The sequence below is a fragment of the Eleutherodactylus coqui genome, chromosome 9 (genome assembly GCF_035609145.1).
Source record: "Eleutherodactylus coqui strain aEleCoq1 chromosome 9, aEleCoq1.hap1, whole genome shotgun sequence".
NCBI classification, from domain to species: domain Eukaryota; kingdom Metazoa; phylum Chordata; class Amphibia; order Anura; family Eleutherodactylidae; genus Eleutherodactylus; species Eleutherodactylus coqui.
The window spans coordinates 116,525,831-116,546,318 of NC_089845.1; the positions used below are offsets into that span (position 1 = coordinate 116,525,831).

The following is a 20,488-nucleotide window of genomic DNA, read 5'->3' on the forward strand; positions in this document are numbered from 1 at the left end:
CTTCTCACTCAGCCTATGTGAAGCGTTGAGCAGGGAGCGTTTACATTAAGCGAAAAGCCAGCAATCCAGTGATCATTTTTATGCTGACTGAAAGGGATAACGAATAGTACACAATTTTTTGCATTTATACTGCACGATTATCGCTAATTTTCATTCGAATATATTATTTATGACCTTTTACAGTACTAGTGCTTAATGCAGATTAGGCAGCGTGAAGACTGTTTCAACCATCTTGAATGGTTGAATACGGGACACAGAACCAGTGGATCGGAGAGAGACGTCAGAAAGAACTGCAGGCAATATACAAGAATTGTGTTTCGAAACCAGAGGGTCACTTTAATAATTCCATGTTAATTAGTAAAACTTTAACCTTTGGATAAAAATTTGTTGGTGCAGCGTCCGAGGAGCAGGCCCACAGCCAAGAAGACAGCAGGGTAGAGAAAGACCTTGTCACGGGGCTCTACTATCTCCTCCCACTAAGGGTAGCTCCCGACCCAACCATGTTACTGCTGGGGGAGATAAAAGGGATAGTAACCAGGGGTTACCTGTAGTCCGACTGTCACTCGTGACGCCACCGTTCCTTCTTCAGGGATGGATCTTGCAGTTGAATAAAATAGTCCAACACCAGAAGAGTACATTTTGGAATTAAACTGGGAACAGTCGATCTTGTCCATTTACTTAAACATTTAAATAAAGTCAATAACATCTCGGCGGGGCTCACATGGTATTTGTACAATTCACAGTCCAAGTTATCTGCAGGTTCCTCAAATGCAGTCCACAAACAAGACATTGACAAGACATTGACACGAGACAGACATAGAACATTCTGGAGGGGCCCCACTAACTCTGGGCCACTACATTGGGACATGGTGAATGTCTGGATTGAAACTTAGCGCCTTTGAGATATTGTTCTACACCAAGTAAATATAAAGTTTTCAAAGGTATAGACTTTAATCTTTTATGCTAGTTGGGAACTGAAGGGGCATTCCTAACATAGACAGACCCAAAAGTAGCAGGAATTCATTTATTAAAAATCTATTTATTTGTACATTTTGAAACATCAGTCTCCTTCAGAGTTCTCTCCAGCTGAAGCAATACATTTGTCCTATTCTTTGTATCACCTCTTCAACATCAGTAAAACGTTTTCCTTTGAGGAAATTTAAAAAAACAAAAATCACACCGAGTGAGATCGGTGAGGCAAGGGTGTCATGCTAGGTTTTTTTTTAACAAAAATTGGTTGACAGTCATGCACTGTGCTGGCTGATGCGTTGTCAAGATGGAACAACCGGTCATCTGATTACCACAGCGGCTCTCTAAAGTTAGAAGCACGGTTTCTGGGGAAGGAGCCACTGGGCATTCTGATGCTGTAACTGGTAAGGCAAAATACTTCCATCTATAATTCCTTTAAAAATAGATGAAACTGCTGATAGGTATTCTTTACCTGTGCTACTTGTTTAAACAAATCCAACTCTATCTTCTGTAACGTTGAGTTTCCATTATGCTGTTTGGCATTTTATTGAGTAAAATAGCAAAGCAAGCGGCGCTATTCAGTCTGGATCTGCACTAGAGGCTACAATGCGCATGTGACACAGTCTTAAAGAGGTTCTGTCATTAAAAAAAAATCTATACTTACCTATCCCTCCCCAGACAGTCTTCTTACCGGATCTTCTCCTCACCGATCTTCTCCTGGCTCCTCCAATCCCCCAGGTTACCTCACCTCCAGCCGGCTGGATCCTCTTCTTCCTTTGACGAAGCGTACATTGCCAGGATTCTGCCTCCTGCAGGTCAGTGTACGCTATGTCACGAGTGATGTAGCGTTTACTGCCTAGCAGGGAATGCCGAATCCTCAGCAGCTTGCTTTAGCGAGCATGCACGATGATTTGCCGCAAGTGAACTGCAGCTAATGGATGCTCCAAAACAGGTAGAAGAGGATGTGGATGGCTGGAGGTGATGTGGGAGACTGGAGGCGCGAGGATAAGATCAGCGAGGTGAAGATGGAGTAAGAAGATTGCCTGGAGAGGAATAGGTAAGTATTGATTTTTTTTTTCTAATGACAAAACCCCTTTAACTCCTTGAGTGGCACGCCCGGAAAAGTTCCGTGACGAGCTCCACTGCTCATAGCAACATAGCCCGGAAGATTTCCGGGCTATGTATCACTATGGGAGCTGCAGAGCACAATGCCACAAGCTGTGACAGTGTGCTCTGCCTGCACAGACCCACACAGAGCAGTGCAAGGGCTTTGAAAAACCAGCAGAAGATATTGCCGACATGTCGGCAATGTCCTGCTTTGTTTACAGGTTGCCATAGAGACCATCGGCTTGTCAGAAGCAAGCCGATGGTCTCTGTGGCAGGGAGAGCTGGTTGTTAGCTGTCAGAGGACAGCTAGGTACTAGCTCTTACAGCAGAGATCAGAGAAAACCTCCGATCTCTGCTGTGTTAACCCTTTACATGCTGCAGTCTATGTGACTGCAGCATGTAAAGGGCTGTGACTGCAGCATGTAAAGGGCTGTCACCATCGGACCCCTGGAATGTGATCAGGGGTCCTGATGGGTCCCTGTGGAAGTCCCCTAAAGGGACAAAAAAAAATAAAAAATTTTTAAAAAATTTAAAAAAAAAAGTAAAAAAATTATTAAAAAAATAAAAAAAACACTTGTCTCCCTTTACTTTGTAAAAAATCAAAAATACAATCACACATGTGGTATCCATGTGCGTCGTAATGACCCAGAGAAGGAAGTTAATACATTATTTAACCCCTTAATGACATGGCCCCTTTTTTCTTTTTTCCCCATTTCTTTTTTTCCTCCCCCCTGTTTAAAAAATCACAACTTGTCCCGCAAAAAACAAGCCCTCATACGGCCATGTCATGGGAAAAATGAAAAAGTTATGGCTCTTGAGACGCAACTGCAAAACTAGTTGAAATTCAATGATTAGACCATTTTAAAAAACCTGCCCTGGTGGGCACGACAGGGTGGTAGGAAACCTGCCACTCAAGGGGTTAAGTGATATCCCACAATGCAGAAGGATACTGTAGTTAGTGTTTCCTGCTTCTCATTATTGCATCGGGTCTAGTGTAAAGACAAAAACTAAATCACAGGAACAAACTGTGTTTAGAACAGAGCCATAATGTAGCATGAGCTCTTGGGAGCTGATCATGATCATCCCACGCTGCAGCCCTTACATGGACGGATTCCATCCATACTGTATCTGGCGATGGTATAATAACATTTCTGGACATTGTGGTGTTTATATATTGCTGGAAATACTTTTTACTTTGTATCTGTTTTAGATATGGGCCTCCCAGGAGTATGCATCGTGCTCTCACTACTCTTCCTGGCTGCCGAAGCCATACAAAAACGACAGTCAAGCGGACAAACCGAAGCGGAAAGTTACGCTAACATGTTAAGTAAGTAATTGCATGGTATCTTAGCACTTATCACAGAAACATCTCTGCTATGATATCAGTAAACAGGCCTATTTTATGCAGGTGTCTAATGTGTAAGGTTGGGATTAAAATAAAGGAATTAAGAAATATGTTTCACTGCATTTTTTCCTCGGCTTGGGGGCAGCTTACTGACTCTGAGCTTTTTTTGAGGTCGTGCTCAATGGTTGTACAGATGTAAATGACAGAGTGACCATAAATTTCATTGAAGTAAAAAAAACAGTGATTCAAAGTGGCATCAGACGACCGAATGAAAGAGCAGGGATGACAGTAAAGACACGTGGGGGTGGTGGGACACAAGTGGCACAGTGTTAGAAAAAATATTTATATATATTAGAGTCCTCTTCATATACTATTGCTGTGCTATAGAGAACAGGTTTAGACACATCTGGATGCAGCGCTTTATTTTTCCGTTTTTGCAGGTCATCCTGTAGCTTCTATTGGAACCATTTGGGAGTTCATATAACGTTTTTATCACTTTTAGTAAAAAACATTTTGGGAGACAGAGTGACTAAAAAAGGCATAATTCCTGGCATTGTTTTTTTTAATGATGACGTTCACTATGGGGCATAAATAATGTATTACTTTGATAGATGGGTCTTTTATGGAGGCAGTGATATTAAATATGTATTTGGTTGTGATCGTTTAATGCCTCATACAGTAAAATGCAATAACATAGTATTGCATTTTACCATGTTCTGACAGGCAGGTCTTAATAGGCAATCAGTCACGGTAGCTCTGGGGACCTTCAGAATACTCCAGGTTGCCATGGCAACCAAACAACACTAGGACAGGTGTGTATGCATGCTACTCAGGTGGCTAGACACAGAAGCAGACAGAACCAAGGGGTAATGATCAGAGCTGAGTACTCTGAAACCCTCCGACAAGACCGGCCTCAAAGCGGAGCTACCGTCCCGAAAGGGACCTCCTCACTACTCGCACGAAGCCAGGTCCAGAGTCAGAGGAGAACCAGAGTACAGAAACCAAGGACAAACAGTAACTGACAACGAATTAAAGACAAGAATAACCAGAATACAAAACAAACAGGAACATAGGGAACTAACCAGAAGACAGAAGCCAGACAACAGACAGGTTAACTTGACCAAAAATACTGAAATATAACTGACTCTTCCAGCCAGAAAGAGCTGGATTATATAGGGAAATGGGAGGAGCTGATTGGCTGACAGAGCTGTCAATCACCAGCCACTACCTCAGCTAACAGCAGCGGGACTATTTAGCATTAAAGGGGTTGTCCCGCGGCAGCAAGTGGGTCTATACACTTCTGTATGGCCATATTAATGCACTTTGTAATGTACATTGTGCATTAATTATGAGCCATACAGAAGTTATAAAAAGTTTTATACTTACCTGCTCCGTTGCTGGCGTCCTCGTCTCCATGGTGCCGACTAATTTTCGCCCTCCGATGGCCAAATTAGCCGCGCTTGCGCAGTCCGGGTCTTCTGCAGTCTTCTATGGAGCCGCTCGTGCAGAATGCAGGCTCCGTGTAGCTCCGCCCCGTCACGTGCCGATTCCAGCCAATCAGGAGGCTGGAATCGGCAATGGACCGCACAGAAGAGCTGCGGTCCACGGAGACAGAGGATCCCGACGGCCATCTTCAGCGGTAAGTATTGAAGTCACCGGAGCGCGGGGATTAAGGTAAGCGCTCCGGTAAGCTTTCTTTACCTCCCTGCATCGGGGTTGTCTCGCGCCGACCGGGGGGGGGGGTTGAAAAAAAAAAAAACCCGTTTCGGCGCGGGACAACCCCTTTAACATATAATGGCCCATTTACACGGAACGATGATCGCTCCAAATTCGCTCAAACAATAGTTTGAGTGACAGTTTTGAGCGATCATCTTTGCATAACTCTAAGCAGCTAATTAGCTACTTATGCAGGCGGAGTCGGATACTGCTGCGATAGCTGAGAGAACAATGCAGCTGTTTTGTATATGCAAACAGCTGCTTCGCTCTTGTGGTGTCCCGCTGAGCTGCTAGCTCTGAGAAAGAGCAAGAGTGCTGACAGCTCCTTTGTTCTCGGAGCTTTCAGCTGGTATCCCGCTGGGAAGTCCCAGCTGGATACTAGCTGAAAGAATGCTATCAGTGCCGCTTGCTGAGAAAATCAGCCTGCGGCACTGATTAGGCTCATTGCTCATTTCTAGCTTGCTAGAAATGAGCAATGAAGAAATAGTGCACGGACAGTGCATGATGGCAGCGCATTTAGACAGAACGATTATCGCTCAAAAGATGGCTTTTGAGCAAATTTTGAGTGATAACCATTGTGTCTAAATGGGCCTTAACACAACATTAACTTTATCTGGTTAGTAGGTAATATTTAACCCGGTTTGGCTTGAAGGTTTTCAGGGGCTCAGGCTGATTGTGAGTCAAACTGTTTGAATAGCAACAACAAAAGGAGAGAAGCTCCTTAAAAACACTTCTTTATTCTTCAATTACCAAAAAATCATAAAATGATAAATGATGGGTACCGCGTGATACCATGTCAATGCACAGACGCGTTTCGAAAGCCACTGCTTTTTTATCACATCTAGGAGCGCGTCTGTGCGGTGACATGGCATCTTGCGGTACACATCATTTATAATTTTATGATTTATTATTAAAGAAGAATAAAGAAGTGTTTTTAAGGAGTAGGCTTTTCTCCTTTTGTAATAACCCTTAACTAGTTAGGACAGGCGATATTAACCCTAGCTAGTCAGGATGGACCCAATTGCAGTAAAGGTGTGCTGGCAGTGACGTGACAGTGCCCGAAAAGTCCTAGTGAGCTCCTTTGCCGGCTGAGCACCTGTGCACTCTGCTGCTTGTGCATATGGCATATCCAGTCCTGCTGGATATCTAGGAATATTTTTTTCTTGAATTGAACCCCCAAAGTTTATCTTCATATCTTTATAGGGGTTGGAATTCCAAATTCACTACATAAATGCAAAAGATAGTATACTGGCTGCCTGCTGTTACCACTAGAGGGAGGTCAGTGTATAACAATAGGCAGTAAGCTCCAGAGCTCCCTCTAGTGGTGATCGGAGGCTGACATCATGTTATGTTTATAAGGCCCAATGTACGCAGGCTGATCTTTGCTGTGGAATCGGGAGCGGGCGTCCGCCTCCGGATTCCGCACGATAACCCTCCATAAGCATGCAATGTAAAAGTGGGTTTTCATGCCCACAAGTGTAAATCAATTGCGATTTTCCACTCGTGGGGGGGAAATCGCAGCATGCTCTATTTTGAGCCGGTTTCCGTGTGGATGGCTTCCATTGAAGTCAATGGAAGCCATCCGACCAGCGGCCATTCCGCCATCATCATTGCAGAAAGGCCACGGGATCTGCATCATCGCCTAGCGACGGCGCAGCATTATCTGTACTGCGCATGTGCGCCGGCACAAATCCGGACAGGTACACAGGGGGCACCGGGTTGGATTTAGCCTAAATCTATGCCGAGGATTTCCAGCTTTGTTTCAGACAAATGGAGCTCGGATCCCCATAATGATATATGAAGAAATTAATTTGCATAGTATTCCAGGCTGGACGATTCACTTTAAGCTTCCCAAGTCATGTTACCTTGAGAAGATGCAGAGATCTTGTGCAGCTTTGGCAACTTGTTATGGATTCTTTCTGCAATACAAAACTTTTTCAGAAAAGAGAGATAAGGTTTATATGTCACATTCGTGAGGGATTACATGCGGGCCTGGAACAATTATCTTGCGGAAGTGTCTGTCCTGGATCAAGGCCTTTCCTTTCTTCTTGCTGAGGGATGACCACGTTCCAGCAATTCAATGAGAAAGGAAACGCACTGGACACATTGTGATAAGCAGCCCTGTACGATTCCAAAGGACTTGGCTGACGGTGAGCCCTTGTATCATTGTATCACTGAAACCTAAATACTGGGTTCTTTATTGGATCATGCAGCGGGCTAATTGCACATGTACTTTCCAAGAAAGGCTTGTTAAAAGACATCCCACAAATATGTACATTTTACTCTCAGAGAACTGCTAAGGGGCTTAGAATAATAGTGCGTTAGACTCACCGCCAATATATACCAAATAAAATGTAGCAAAACTGGCACAAAGGAAAAGTGGAGTAGTTAGGCATGAAAATCAGTGCTGTCATTAGGTCAGATGGCACCCTGTATGGATTTTTTTTGTGGCGATTCCCCCATCATCAGGAAAAAAATATATATATATATATGAGTATTTTCCTGATTGGCAGTCTGCCTGCATTCTGATTGTTCAGTAAGCAGCAAGATAGCAGCACAGCCACCTCAGAACAGCTTGGTGAATAAATATGGTACCAGAACCAAGCTTATTACGTAAATATGGTACCAGAACCAAGCTTGTAACACAAATATGGTACCAGAAGCAAGCTTGTAACATAATATGGTACCAGAACCCAGCTCATAACATAAATACAGCACCAAAATCAAACTCCTAGCAAAAACACAGCACAAACCAACCTCAGTACACAGATTCAATACCAGAACCAAGCTCATAACTAAACTTGAGCCCCAAGAACAAGCTTATAACATAAATGCAGTCACAGAACTAAGCAATCATGTTGCATGGGCGCTGATGGTCTGACAGCAGCGCCTCAAAACATCAGAAGGGATGAGACAGAATCTGGAGGAGGATAATTCATCTAGATCCATAAGATGCTGCTGCATGGAGCAGGATGATCATCTAGCCTGGTGGACTTAAAAGGGGCCTACATTCACCTAGTGCCCCTTCTACAGGGTGGCAGCCAGCGCCCTATACGACTGTGCAGGCTGCATGTAGTTAAGGCTGGCCATCATGGAAACCAATCAGGTTTCAAGCTGTCTCTGAAAAATGTTATGAGCAACTACCGTACCTTCTCCATTACCGTGCACTAGTTTTGCTAAATCTTCCCAATATCTTCACAGTTCAAACCCGCACCACCACCACATGGGCAGTTCATTATAGTGATGCCGTGTCTGAACATGTGACCATGGAAAATAATCATTGGCCACAGTGGAGACTCGTTGACCTCACTGACCACACTAATAGGGCTAGTAATTGGCTGATGTGGCTACACATCATGAAATATGTCATCATTGTAACAGAGTAATGCTATGGCGTACATTTATTACCTTTTTAGTTACTTTCTGTGTCTCGCTCATCAAGTGGGTGTGGTTTCAGAAGACTGCGTTATTCCATGCAAAGTTATCTAGTATGAAAAGGTATACCGTGCGGGAAACATATTCTGCAGTGGCATCTGCTAAATGCGTACAGTATCCATCAGAGATCACCAAACAGAAATCTCAGACACACAATACAGACACATTAGGCAAATGACATGCTTTAGCGCAATGTCTTTGCACTATGAACGAAGTTAATTTGTGCGCATATTGGCACATTTAAATGTACTTTTTACACATGCAGGGCATGTTCATTTACACACTGCGATAAACACACCCCGGTTTAACTCTTTCCAATCCACTGTCTGACCTCTGAAGACATTATGATTTAAGGCTGTACAGCTCCGATGTTGGAAGACATCCGTCAGGGTTCTCTTTCTGTATATTGCCAGCCTCTCTGCTGTCGAAGCCTATCCAACGTGTCACCTCATGCAGTACTGGCTTTAGCCATCAGATAGTGCTGTTGTATAACGGCAAAAAAAGAGTAAGCCCCCTAGGAAAACCAGGATACAAATTGGATTGGAAAGGGTTAAATGGCTACTTAGCCTAATGAGTTATAGGTGTGTTTTTTTTGTCATGGAATTACACTTCCGTTATGGGAGCAGGAAAATGGAACCCCCTGGATGAACGGATGCGTCTCATAACTGAACCAAACTGTGCCCAACGGACCCCATTGACTATAATGCGGTCCGTTCGGTTCCTGCACCTATCTGACTAAAAAGTGCTACATGCACAACTTTTTCATCCAGCATTTAATGCCGGATCTACGCCGAAGGCTCTGAATGGAGCCTCTGATGTAAATGTGAATAGAGAGCCTTATGCCGGTATATGTGTGCTTACATAGACAATAGGACGACCAGAGGTGAGTTTTGAAGCTCCTGAGCTCTAATGCAAAATTTGTAACAAGGGCGTGCGCCATTTATAACACTAGTGTCTTCCTATATGGTAGAGGAGCCATTAGAACCACTCAATACACCACCGCCCGAATGTGATAGCTGCCTCTACATCACCCACAGCCATGCCCCTGAGGACGGCACCTCTGCATTACCTCTAGATTCAGAAGCATAACCTGAAGCTCCTGGGCAACAGTTCAGAATTTGTAACACCCCACCACCACTATGTGCCATTTATAATACCATTCTCATGCCCTTGCTTCCATTACTGCATTGATACGGACCGTCCATGTAGCTTTGTTTTGATTACTATTCTGTTACTATGACATTTGGCTGATTTTATTTGCTGGCCCCTAGAATTTGGACTCGAGTCTTGTAAGCAACAACAGAGAGTTCACCCTTATATGATTTACTGTGTTGAGAAGCAGAGAGGGGCGTTGAGAGGTTGGATAAACTGAGCTGACTTGAAGAAGCCAAGAGAAGCCTCATCTATTTCCTGGCGATTCGGCGTACAGTTTCAATATTCTAAAAAACACTAATGATCTGCGTTTTACAGGAGGTTCTTATTACCCCGGTCGTCATAATAGTATTCCTTTTGCAGTGTCTAAATGCTCTGTTGTGACTTTCTATGGAGATATACAATATTAAAACTGCACAAATCCATGCAGAAAAGTTCTGCAGCCTACAACTTGTTGGGCTACTACAACTCCTAGCATGACCCGACAGCCTGGACACACACATATACTACGCAGGTGGCCTGGCTTTTGTGCAGCGCATTCATGTCTCTGTATAGCTCAGTCTTTTTCCCACAAGAACTTTTCATTTTATTTTACCCCAGAGACTCTGCTCCATAAAAGAAGCAAAATCTCCAGCCAAGCCTCCTTACAACTGGCGCCCACAATCCTTTAGAATTGGTCGTAATCACTTGTATACAAACAAATCATTTCTTTTAGAACTTATTAATGGCTAAATAGAAAGACTATCGTTTTGGGCAGGAGCGATCAGTCACAGCACAGCTTTCATTGCTTATATTGTCCTTCAGAAATGAAAGCTGCGCTGCCATTGCATGCTATGGGTCAAGCATTCACTTGTAGGGGGTTGAGCTGTAATAGAAGATTGGGGGCCACTGGATGAGAGTAGCGCTGGTTAGGAAAATATAAAGTCTAGTTTTTCCAATTTCACACAGTCCGTTCAAATGAGCTTGCATAGAACTCACATCACTGCATGACAAAACTCAGAATTGTGATTTCCCTCACTCAAAAAAGGGGCATGTAGTCAGACACCAGTTCTACACAGTGATAGTGATTACAGTACAGTTGTCTCCAGTGATCACAGTTAATGCCTTCTCTGGTGTCATCAGTTTTCATTTTTGTACTCAATCTGGTCCCAGACCGCCATGAATATTTCCTTCAGGCACAACTTGTCTCTGCACACTCTCCCCATCTTAAACCCTCTCAGTGCCACACTTTCATAGTACTAGTGCCCTCTCTGTGGCCTTTCAAAGTAATAGTGCAATCTCTGTGTCCTCACAAAATAATAGTGCACCTTCTGTGCCCCTACAAACTAATAGTGGCCCCAGTTAGTAATAATAGCCCCTCTGTTGCTCCAATTAGTAATAGTGCTGCCAATTAGTAATACTGCCCCGCTATATGCCCTAATTAGTAAAAGAACCCTCTAATCTACTTAGCAATAGTGCCCCCTCTTTTTCCTAATTAGTAATAGTGCCCTCTGAGCTCCATATAGTAATAGTGCCCTCTGTGTCACATAGAGGGCACTATTACTATAGAATGAAGAAAATGTCCATCTAGTAAAGCGTGTTTCAAGCTCCCACCTTGTTGGTCGAGAGGAAAGACAAAAAAGAAAACAACGAGCCAATTTAGCTCATTTGGAGGAAAAAAATTCCTTCTCAACTCCATATGGCAGTCAGATATTCACTGGATCTACCTAACTCCATGACGCGGATCAACAACCCCACTGGTCACCTAATGTCTATATCCTGTAATATGATAGCACTCTAAAAAAAAATGTAGTCTTCTCTTAAACTCTTCTATTGATTTTGCCATCGCCACGTCCTCAGGCATAGAGTTTCACAGTCTCACTGCTCTTACAGTAAAGAACCCCTTCTGTGTTGGTGATGAAATCTCCTTTCCTCTAGACGTAACGGATTCCATTTTGTTACCGTCACAGTCCTGGGTATAAACAAATCATGGGAGAGATCCTTGTATTGTCCCCTGATGTATTTATACGTAGTTATGTGGTCACCCCATAAACATCTTTTTTCCAGGGTGAATAATCCCAGTTTTGATAGCCTCTCTGGGTATTCCAGTCCCTTCATTCCATGTATTAGTTTAGTTGCCCTTCTTTGAACCCCCTCAAGAACTGTAACATCTTTCCTGAGCACCGGTGTCCAGAACTGTGCGCAGTATTCTATGTGAGGCCTGACAAGTGCCTTATATAGTGGGAGGATAATGTTCTCGTCCCTCGCCCCTATACCTCTTTTAATGCACCTCAACACTTTATTTGCTTGTGCAGCAGCTGATTGGCATTGATTGCCATTTAGTGTTTATTGGTGACATCCGTTTCTCCTACTCATGTGCATAACCCTATATGTATCAATATTCAACTTCATTTGCCATTTTTCTACCCAAGCCCCCAGCTTGTCCAGGTCCATTTGCTACAGTACATTATCTTCCTTTGTATTAATTATCTTGTATAATTTTGTATTGTCTGCAAATATTGATATTTTACTGTGCAGTCCCTCTATCAGGTCATTGATAAATATATTGAACAGAATGGGGCCCAATACTGAACCCTGTGGCACCCCACTAGCAACGGTGGCCCAACCAGAGTACAAACCATTGATCACCGGCCTCTTCTTTCTATCTCTGAGCCAGTTCCTTACCCAGATACACGTTTTCGCCCAGACCGAGCTGTCTCATTTTATATATCAGCCTATTATGCAGCACTGTGTCAAATGCTTTAGAGAATTCCAGATACACAAGATCAATAGACTCTCCCAGGTCCACCCTAGAACTTACTTCATTGTAGAAGCTGATCAAATTGGTCTGACATGATCACCCCCTCATGAACCCGTGCTGATGAGAAGTTATGCTTTGTTTTCGTTGAGGTATTCTAGGATGGTGTTTCTCAGAAACCCCTTGAATATTTTTCCAATTATTGAAGTGAGACTTACCAGCCTGTAGTTACCAGGCTCTCTTCTTGAAACCTTTTTGTATATTCGAACCTCATTGGCAATACGCCAATCCATTGGTATAACCCCGGTCTCAATATTGTCCACAAATATAAGAAATAATGGTCTGGCTATCATTTAACTTAGTTCCCTTAGAACCCTTGGGTGTATTCCATTTGGGGCTGGCGATTTATCGATTTTAATCCTCTTTAACTAGCTCTGCACTTCCTCCTGTGTTAGGCATGCAATATTTAGCGAGAGCTTAATTTTATTCCCCTGTATCTCAACATTTCTTTTTCATTCGTGAATACACTTGAAAAAAAACTATTTAATAGATTTGCTTTCCCCCCATCATTTTCTATGGCTTCTCCTGCATTATTTGTTAAAGAGCCAGTGCGTTCAGTGCAAATCATTTTACTGTTTATATAATTGAAGAATAGTTTAGGGTTATTTTAGCTCTCTTTGGCAATCAGTCTCTTTGCCTCCTCCTTATCAATGTGGCACCAAGAAGTAATATTGCCCCCTCTATGCCTTAATTACTAATAGTGCTCTCTGTGCCCTGGTTAATAATAGTGCTCCCTCTACGCCCTAATTAGTAAAAGTGCCCTCTGAGCTCTATTTTGTAATTGTGCCCCCTATGTGATCACATTTAGTAATAGTGCCACCTATGCTTCTTCTGTGGCCCCTAAACCCTGACCAGCAATAATTACTAACTCTTGCTGTTTGACATTGTGCTTCTTGTACAACTTAACAGCTATCCTTGGCTTCTGCTCTCATAATACATTGTGCAGGAGCTGGGGTAGGGGGTGTCAGGTTGTACACAGAGTGTGACATCAGACAACAGGAGTGAGTAATTATGATTCTCCTGCTGTCCAGGGTGCGTGAGCCAGGTCTGGCGACTGCGGTCATGATGGCGCCCCTGCCACCTAGTCCACCTTCAAAAATATATAACCAAAACTGAAAATCCCAGCCTTCTTGTGTCTCCGGTATAACTATTAAGCAAGTAGTTGTATTGAATAAATGTTCCTTATACCTGGATTATAACATCTTATTGTATTCCATTTATTTTGCTCTACAGGAGAAGCCTGCCACAACAAGCCACTGGATCTCGTCTTCATCATTGACAGTTCCAGAAGTGTTCGTCCATATGATTTTGAAAAAGTAAAAGAATTTCTCATCCATATGTTAAAATTTCTTGACATTGGCCAAGATACAACTAGGGTGGGCTTACTACAATATGGCAGCACAGTAAAGAACGAATTTTCTCTGAAAACATACAAGAAAAAGTCTGACATTGAACGCGCCGTTAAAAGAATAATGCACCTTTCCACGGGCACTATGACTGGGTTGGCGATTCAGTATGCCATGAACATTGCATTTTCTGAGTCTGAAGGTGCACGTCCTGCACACATGTATGTGCCAAGGATTGCCATGATAGTGACTGATGGCAGACCTCAGGATCCTGTAGCGGAAATTTCTGCAAAGGCCAGGAATTCTGGAATTTTGATATTTGCAATTGGAGTGGGCAAAGTGGACATGCAAACCTTGAAATCTATTGGAAGTGAACCTCACGATGAACATGTCTTCTTGGTGGCCAATTTCAGTCAGATTGAAACACTGACGTCTGTGTTCCAGAATAAACTTTGCGGTAAGAATATATCATATTTTTTTATGGTACAGATAAGTGTACATGGATCTAGAAGATGACGGGGCTTGTTTATTTATCAGAAAGGAAAGAAGGCTGATTTGAGTCTCAAATCAAAGTCCTTTCCTTTTTTTGCCCCTTATGTATTATGTCTTCTTCTGCAGTGCACCATATCCACTTTCCAAGTACTTGGTGCACTGTGTCTCAGACCCATGCATCAGGTAGACTGGGTTAACACAGGGCAGAAATGCTGCAGAATTTTCATGTGGACCCTCCTGCACAGAAATTCTGCATGCATTTTTAAAACTGAGACTAAGCAGCAAAGTGGACGAGATTTGCAAAAATTTAGTTCCCACGTTGCTGACAGGCTGGTGCGGACACAACATTTACAGTAGCAGCAAGGTAGACGAGATTTACGTAATCTTGACTACATGCTGCAGAAAAACTGCTAAATCAGTGTTTAAATGTTCTAAATCAGTGTGAAAATTGACCTGCGGAACAAGATGTAAATCCTTGGCATGTCAATTATAGCTGCGGATTTTGGTGCAGAAAACTTGCAGAGTTCTATCATAGACTTCAATGGAGAGTTTAAAATGCAGATGTAGCTGTGGATTTAAAGAGCAGGTTTCTGCACCAGATTTTCCACACGGAAAATACACTGATAATCTACAGTAAAATATGCAATCGATCCGCCACAGTAGCCTTGGGGTTGGTGAGATAATTAGCATCTCCCAAACTTTCATACAACCTTCTGTAATAAGGTTTCTCCCTCCAGACATATCACAGGCTTTTATCCTCCTTTATTACTTATAACTTGGAGTGACTGTAATAAACAATTACATATAAGCTTTCCATAGACTGCACTTACTAGTGTAAGAGACTCACATGAATTTGCAAATGACTAACTTGTTGATTTCTTCCTGTTACTGCAGAAAGCCTGTGAGTGGTCATGTCTCTCAAATCCCTTGCTGTGTAAAATATCTCTCATCACAGCTGCTCCTGCTCGCTCAGGCTGTGTTTACACTTGATGTTTTTGTTGCGGTTTTAAATTGCGTTTTTCATTAAACATTTTTGCATTAAACAGGGTTTCCATACTTTTACAAAACATATATATCCGTATATCAAGCATGTTTATCAAAACATATATCTGTGTAGAAACATGTATATCCTTAACTGCTAGGAAAACATTTCCTCTATCCTTGTCAATAGAATTTAGACATTAATACTGGTATGTACTTTTCCTGCATTTTTACTTCGTATGGAGGGTAGAGGGAAAAGGAGAAAAAAAGGGGGGGGGGAATATTGGGTCACATTATGGGTCAAAAAAAAACCACAAACCTTCAACATATTTTAACATCCTAACCAACAATGGACCAAGTTGATGCCATTATTATTTTTTTTATTTCATTTATCTTCTGCATCTCTCCTCCTCTATATAATTCCGAACACGGACCCCCAGTGCACCCCCCGTGTCAGTTACACTCCACCAATTGGGGGTCTTCAGTCATAGACCTAGTCATGTACCATGCAGTCGTTCTTGAAAAACCCCTCTACCTGTGTCTACTTTTGGAAAGTGGCTTCCACCCAATCCGTACGCATAATAAAGGAGAGCTTCTCCAAGAAGAGTTTGAAGGGGGCAGGGGCCTCACGTCAATCCAATCTAAATTGCGTTTTTTTAAAAAACCACATTTATTAGTAAAAACGGCATGCGTTTTTTTGATGCAGCTTTTAATTATGGTAGAAGCACAATTACAAACCGCAACAAATACGCTATACATGAATGCAGTCTCTAGAGGAAGGGCTGAGAAGCAGCTGTCAATTGACTCTCACTGATGGATTTTGCAAATCAGTCAGTCCTCCAGTCCGCAGTGCCTTTGGAGAGAATGCAAGCATAAAAACCAAACAACCAGAAATTTTTAATGAAAACCAATTACAAAAATTCGTCCTTTCCAAAGGTACATTGATTAAAGAAAAAAAGGCGTGCTAAGGTATACATAGCCTTATTAGGTGCTTCATTTTTTATTTTTAGATGTAATGGTTTTCCTATTTGTTAACAAGGCCTCGAGACCCTCATATGGTTTCATTCATGCCAGATGACCAATAAATAGGCTTATTTGATTTTGCCTACAGCGATCTTGCTATTTTAGTTTTCTTCTTATATTAAAATGATATTTTTGATTTTAAGACCAATATCAGCGCTGTAGCCAGTATCGGTGTGTTGGAGTATTGTACAGGAATGTGTGAATGTTCTAACCACAATAACAGCTCTACTAAATGAAATTGCCAGATGATTCCAGTAAAATCTATCGTGTATAGTGTACACTTGTGACCCTGCTCATAGGAATGTAGAGTCTGCCATGCGAAATCCTGTGCCTTAAGAAATGTCACCACGTCTCTAGCTCCTAGTAAAATACTGTAAGTTCGTGAAGCCTGCTTCTGCTCTGTTGCATAATCAATGCATTATATTGGTGTTTCAATAAATATGAAGCGGAGTGTTCTTTCATCCTCATCATATTCTACAATCCAATCCAACTTGCTTGGTTCTTAGTTAGAAACATCTGCTCAACCATTTAAACTTCCTTTTGCTGGTTGATTGTTAGGAAAAAATGTCTCTTGGCCCAACTAGCAATACTCCAATTGTTTCATAATGCTTATTGTGCCTCTTCAATAGTAACGTTTCAGCTAAATGTTATGAGTCCATGACATTGACTAACCTCTAACGGAGTATGGGAGGTCTACCAGAAACCTGTGGTTCAGTACACACCCCAGGGACCATACCGTAATAAGAGACCGGTCTTTTGAAAGGCATTCATAACAGAAGAAAACCACAAGAATCCCCTTTGTGTTGCTGCAAATACAGCTGTTTAAATCAATAGATGAGAATTGGGCCCGAGGGATTTGTGGTTGATTTGCACAATGATTTACAGTGAACTCCTCTCTTGGCAATGATCCAAACACTCAAGTGAAGATATGGACATCAACAAAAATAAGCAGCAAATGTAGAAGTGCGGCTACTGTAACATACAGTGATAAACACCCTAAACACAGACATTCAGGGAACCGGCACAGTACTGAGAAGCCTTTCAAGACATTTAGCGCTTCCAAAATAATCTGAAGGTGTTTTTCTTGGTTGGATGTTTAGCGGGTGAAGCTGGCCATAGATCAGGATCATGGCTTTAGGAGGTGCAGAGGTCACAGTTGCTCCCAAATCCTGCTGTGTGAGGAGACCCAAAGTCCCTTTGCTACATAAGATGATACCAGTAGTATGAAAGGCGGATTTTGCATTGTGCTAAGGCAGCAGAAATGCAAAACTCACGAAGGTTGCAAGTTCAATCCCCACATGGTTCAGGTAGCCAGCTCAAGGTCAACTCATCCTTCTGAGGTTGGTAAAATGAGTACCCTGCTTGGTGGAGGGTAATAAATGCGGAATAAATAGGTGTGATACAAATAACAAGATTTATTTATATAAGATATTTATTGCCTGATTTTGCCAGTGTTAATAGAATCTACCTGCAGTCTGTGGTCTGCCATACAGGTAAGGGTCTTTTACATAGGTTGATTATCAGGCACAAATCAACCCATCTCAATGTGCCACTAATCACCCGGCAAATAAGCAAATATTCATCTGTTGTTTGATCGCATTAATTTTGCAGCACAAAAAATCATTGTTGCCGACAAATGTAAATGGGGTATGTGCAGCTGACAATGACGATACTCTATGGGGTCAATTGGTTGTATGAATGATCATTAATTACTTATTAGAGTCTGAATATACCCATGTAAAGTCCAGGTAGACAAGTGCCAGTTTCATTGATTGGCACTCATCATTGGTGCTACATCTTATAATGTAAAATTGTAAGAGGAGTACTGTTGTTCTGCTGTTGCCAATTATTCACTTATTTCTTGTTTTGTTAAGTTTAACAATTAGGCTGATTTGTTAATGTCTCTTGACTAGAGATGAGCGAGCGTACTCGCTAAGGCAAACTACTTGAGCGAGTAGTGCCTTATGCGAGTACCTGCCCGCTCGTCTCTAAAGACACCCGAATCTTTAGAGACGAGCGGGCAGGTAATCGCATAAGGCACTACTCGCTCGAGTAGTTTGCCTTAGCGAGTACGCTCGCTCATCTCTACTCTTGACTTAAAAGGAGGAGGGTGCACAGTAAGCTGGTCTCACAGCATGAACCAGAAATGAGGCAGAGTGTGTGTGGGCATAGAGGAGGAAGGACAGCAACGCTGTTGATCCTGGAGCAGGGGATACTTCCCAGAGCACTCCTATGTGGAAGGCTGCAGCCCTACGGGCATAGAGCTCCTACAAAAGAAAGCTAAGCCTTCAGTGATCACAGCAGAAGGCATCAAAGAAAGTACAACCGTGCAAAGACCTGTTTTGCAGTGCTCTCCTCTCTCAAGCAAGCCTATCAGATATTTACCTCAGTGGAGGAAACTGCAGTGATACCAACCGCAGAAACAGGTAGCAAGAAAAAGACTTACTAACGAATAACCCCTGGCAAACGGGATATCCACAGACTTTATGTTTACGCAACAGGCGTAAATGGGAAAGACTTTGTTCTACACGTTTCGAGACTCTAATTTTTTGCTTGATAACCCCCCCGGAAACGGGGACTGTAAAACAAACTCTTTGAGAATCTTGATATACTGGAGTTTGAAAGACATGTACTGGCCCGATTCGGTCTTCTCTGTTTATACCATTATCTGGTTAATAAATGCATACAAGCAGCAGTGATGAGTCTTCCTAGATGACTGCGGTGGGCTTGATCATCTTCAGGGGACAGGGTAATACCCCAGCCTTCACCCCAGTCCATCCCTTCAAAAGGACCCTCAGATTTTCTGCAGATCCGACCAAAAATGGCTGGATTTCCCAATAAATATTTCGTATTTATTTAAGACATTTATTAGAGCTGACTACCCTCTGGAGATCAATGTTATGCTGGTGGCACAGGCGTAACTATAGAGGATGCAGGGGATGCGGTTGCACCCAGGCCCAGGAGCCTTAGGGGGCCCATAAAGCCTCTCTTCTCCATATAGGGAGCCCAGTACTATGAATAAAGCATTATAGTTGGGGCCCTGTTGCAAGTTTTGCATTGGGGCCCAGGAGCATCAAGCTACACCTCTGGCTGGTGCCTTTATATGAACTATGCAACCATTAATATGCCAAAAGTGGGAGATCAGGGAAATTGGTAATCAATTAACATTCGAAGACAATAAACACTCAACATGATGGAAATCCTATATTACATCTGTCATTACGTGTATTACATCCATAATGCTTATAATGATATGAAGTGTATTTTTTTCTTACAGCTCCTCATCTCTGTTCTAGTGCCCCACATGGCTGTGATCACTTCTGTATCAATACCCCAGGCTCCTACTTATGTATGTGTAAGCAAGGATATGTCTTAAATCCAGATGAGAAGACCTGTAGAAGTAAGTCAGGTTTATTTAGTATATTATACATGCTATAACTTGAAAAACGCCACGCAGAATTAATACTCTAGTCTAGACCAAGGATCAGGTCATCAGCTTTGGAAGTCTTCTGCTCCACTTTCTCAGTAACTTTTTATCTACTTGGTTCAGAAGATGTCTGTGAATTCTATTTCAGTTTGGGTGGAAAAAGGTAAAAAACCCAAAACAGATCCTTGACTTCATCCATCACATTCATGAAAGTATTGAAAATTTACAAAATGATGGAAGCCCTGAGTAATATAAGGTCAAGAATCTACATCAACTTCGGCCATGACAGGGGTCTCACGACTACAGATACCGTAGCTGTGTAGGCCTGATACCTCACAATCACACTAAGACTTGCAACTGTGGGTCAGAAGTCTCAAAAATTCAACCCTAATGAATTTTTGCAATCTGTGACCGGCTGTTGTGACATTGCACTGCAAACCTATCCACCTCAATGTGGATGCAGGGTTGACCAACTTTTGGCCACAACCCCCATTGTGGCCAAAAGTTGATGGTAACCCTGGTCTAAAACGTTATCATTTATTGGATATGCTTTTTATCTTCCAGTGATACCAGTCTCTCACCCCAAACGCTGTCTTGTTTTTTGGAAGACCATTGTCATTGGTCTTGTCTAATGTATGGCCTTCTTAAAGGGAATGTCCAGGTTTTGATAGAATTCTTCTTCCGTCCCCCACCGCTGA

General features: G+C 42.4%; 1 protein-coding gene across 1 annotated transcript in view; it reads left to right on the plus strand.

The window, feature by feature from the left end:
• Positions 1 to 20,488, plus strand: part of MATN2 (matrilin 2) — a 94,440-nt gene that overhangs the window by 15,368 nt on the left and 58,584 nt on the right. The window contains exons 2-4 of the mRNA XM_066578381.1: positions 3,287 to 3,403; positions 13,755 to 14,324; positions 19,641 to 19,763. Coding sequence (XP_066434478.1) covers positions 3,289 to 3,403; positions 13,755 to 14,324; positions 19,641 to 19,763 — 808 coding nt within the window. The 5' untranslated portion in view covers positions 3,287 to 3,288. The remainder of the gene's footprint in view (positions 1 to 3,286; positions 3,404 to 13,754; positions 14,325 to 19,640; positions 19,764 to 20,488) is intronic.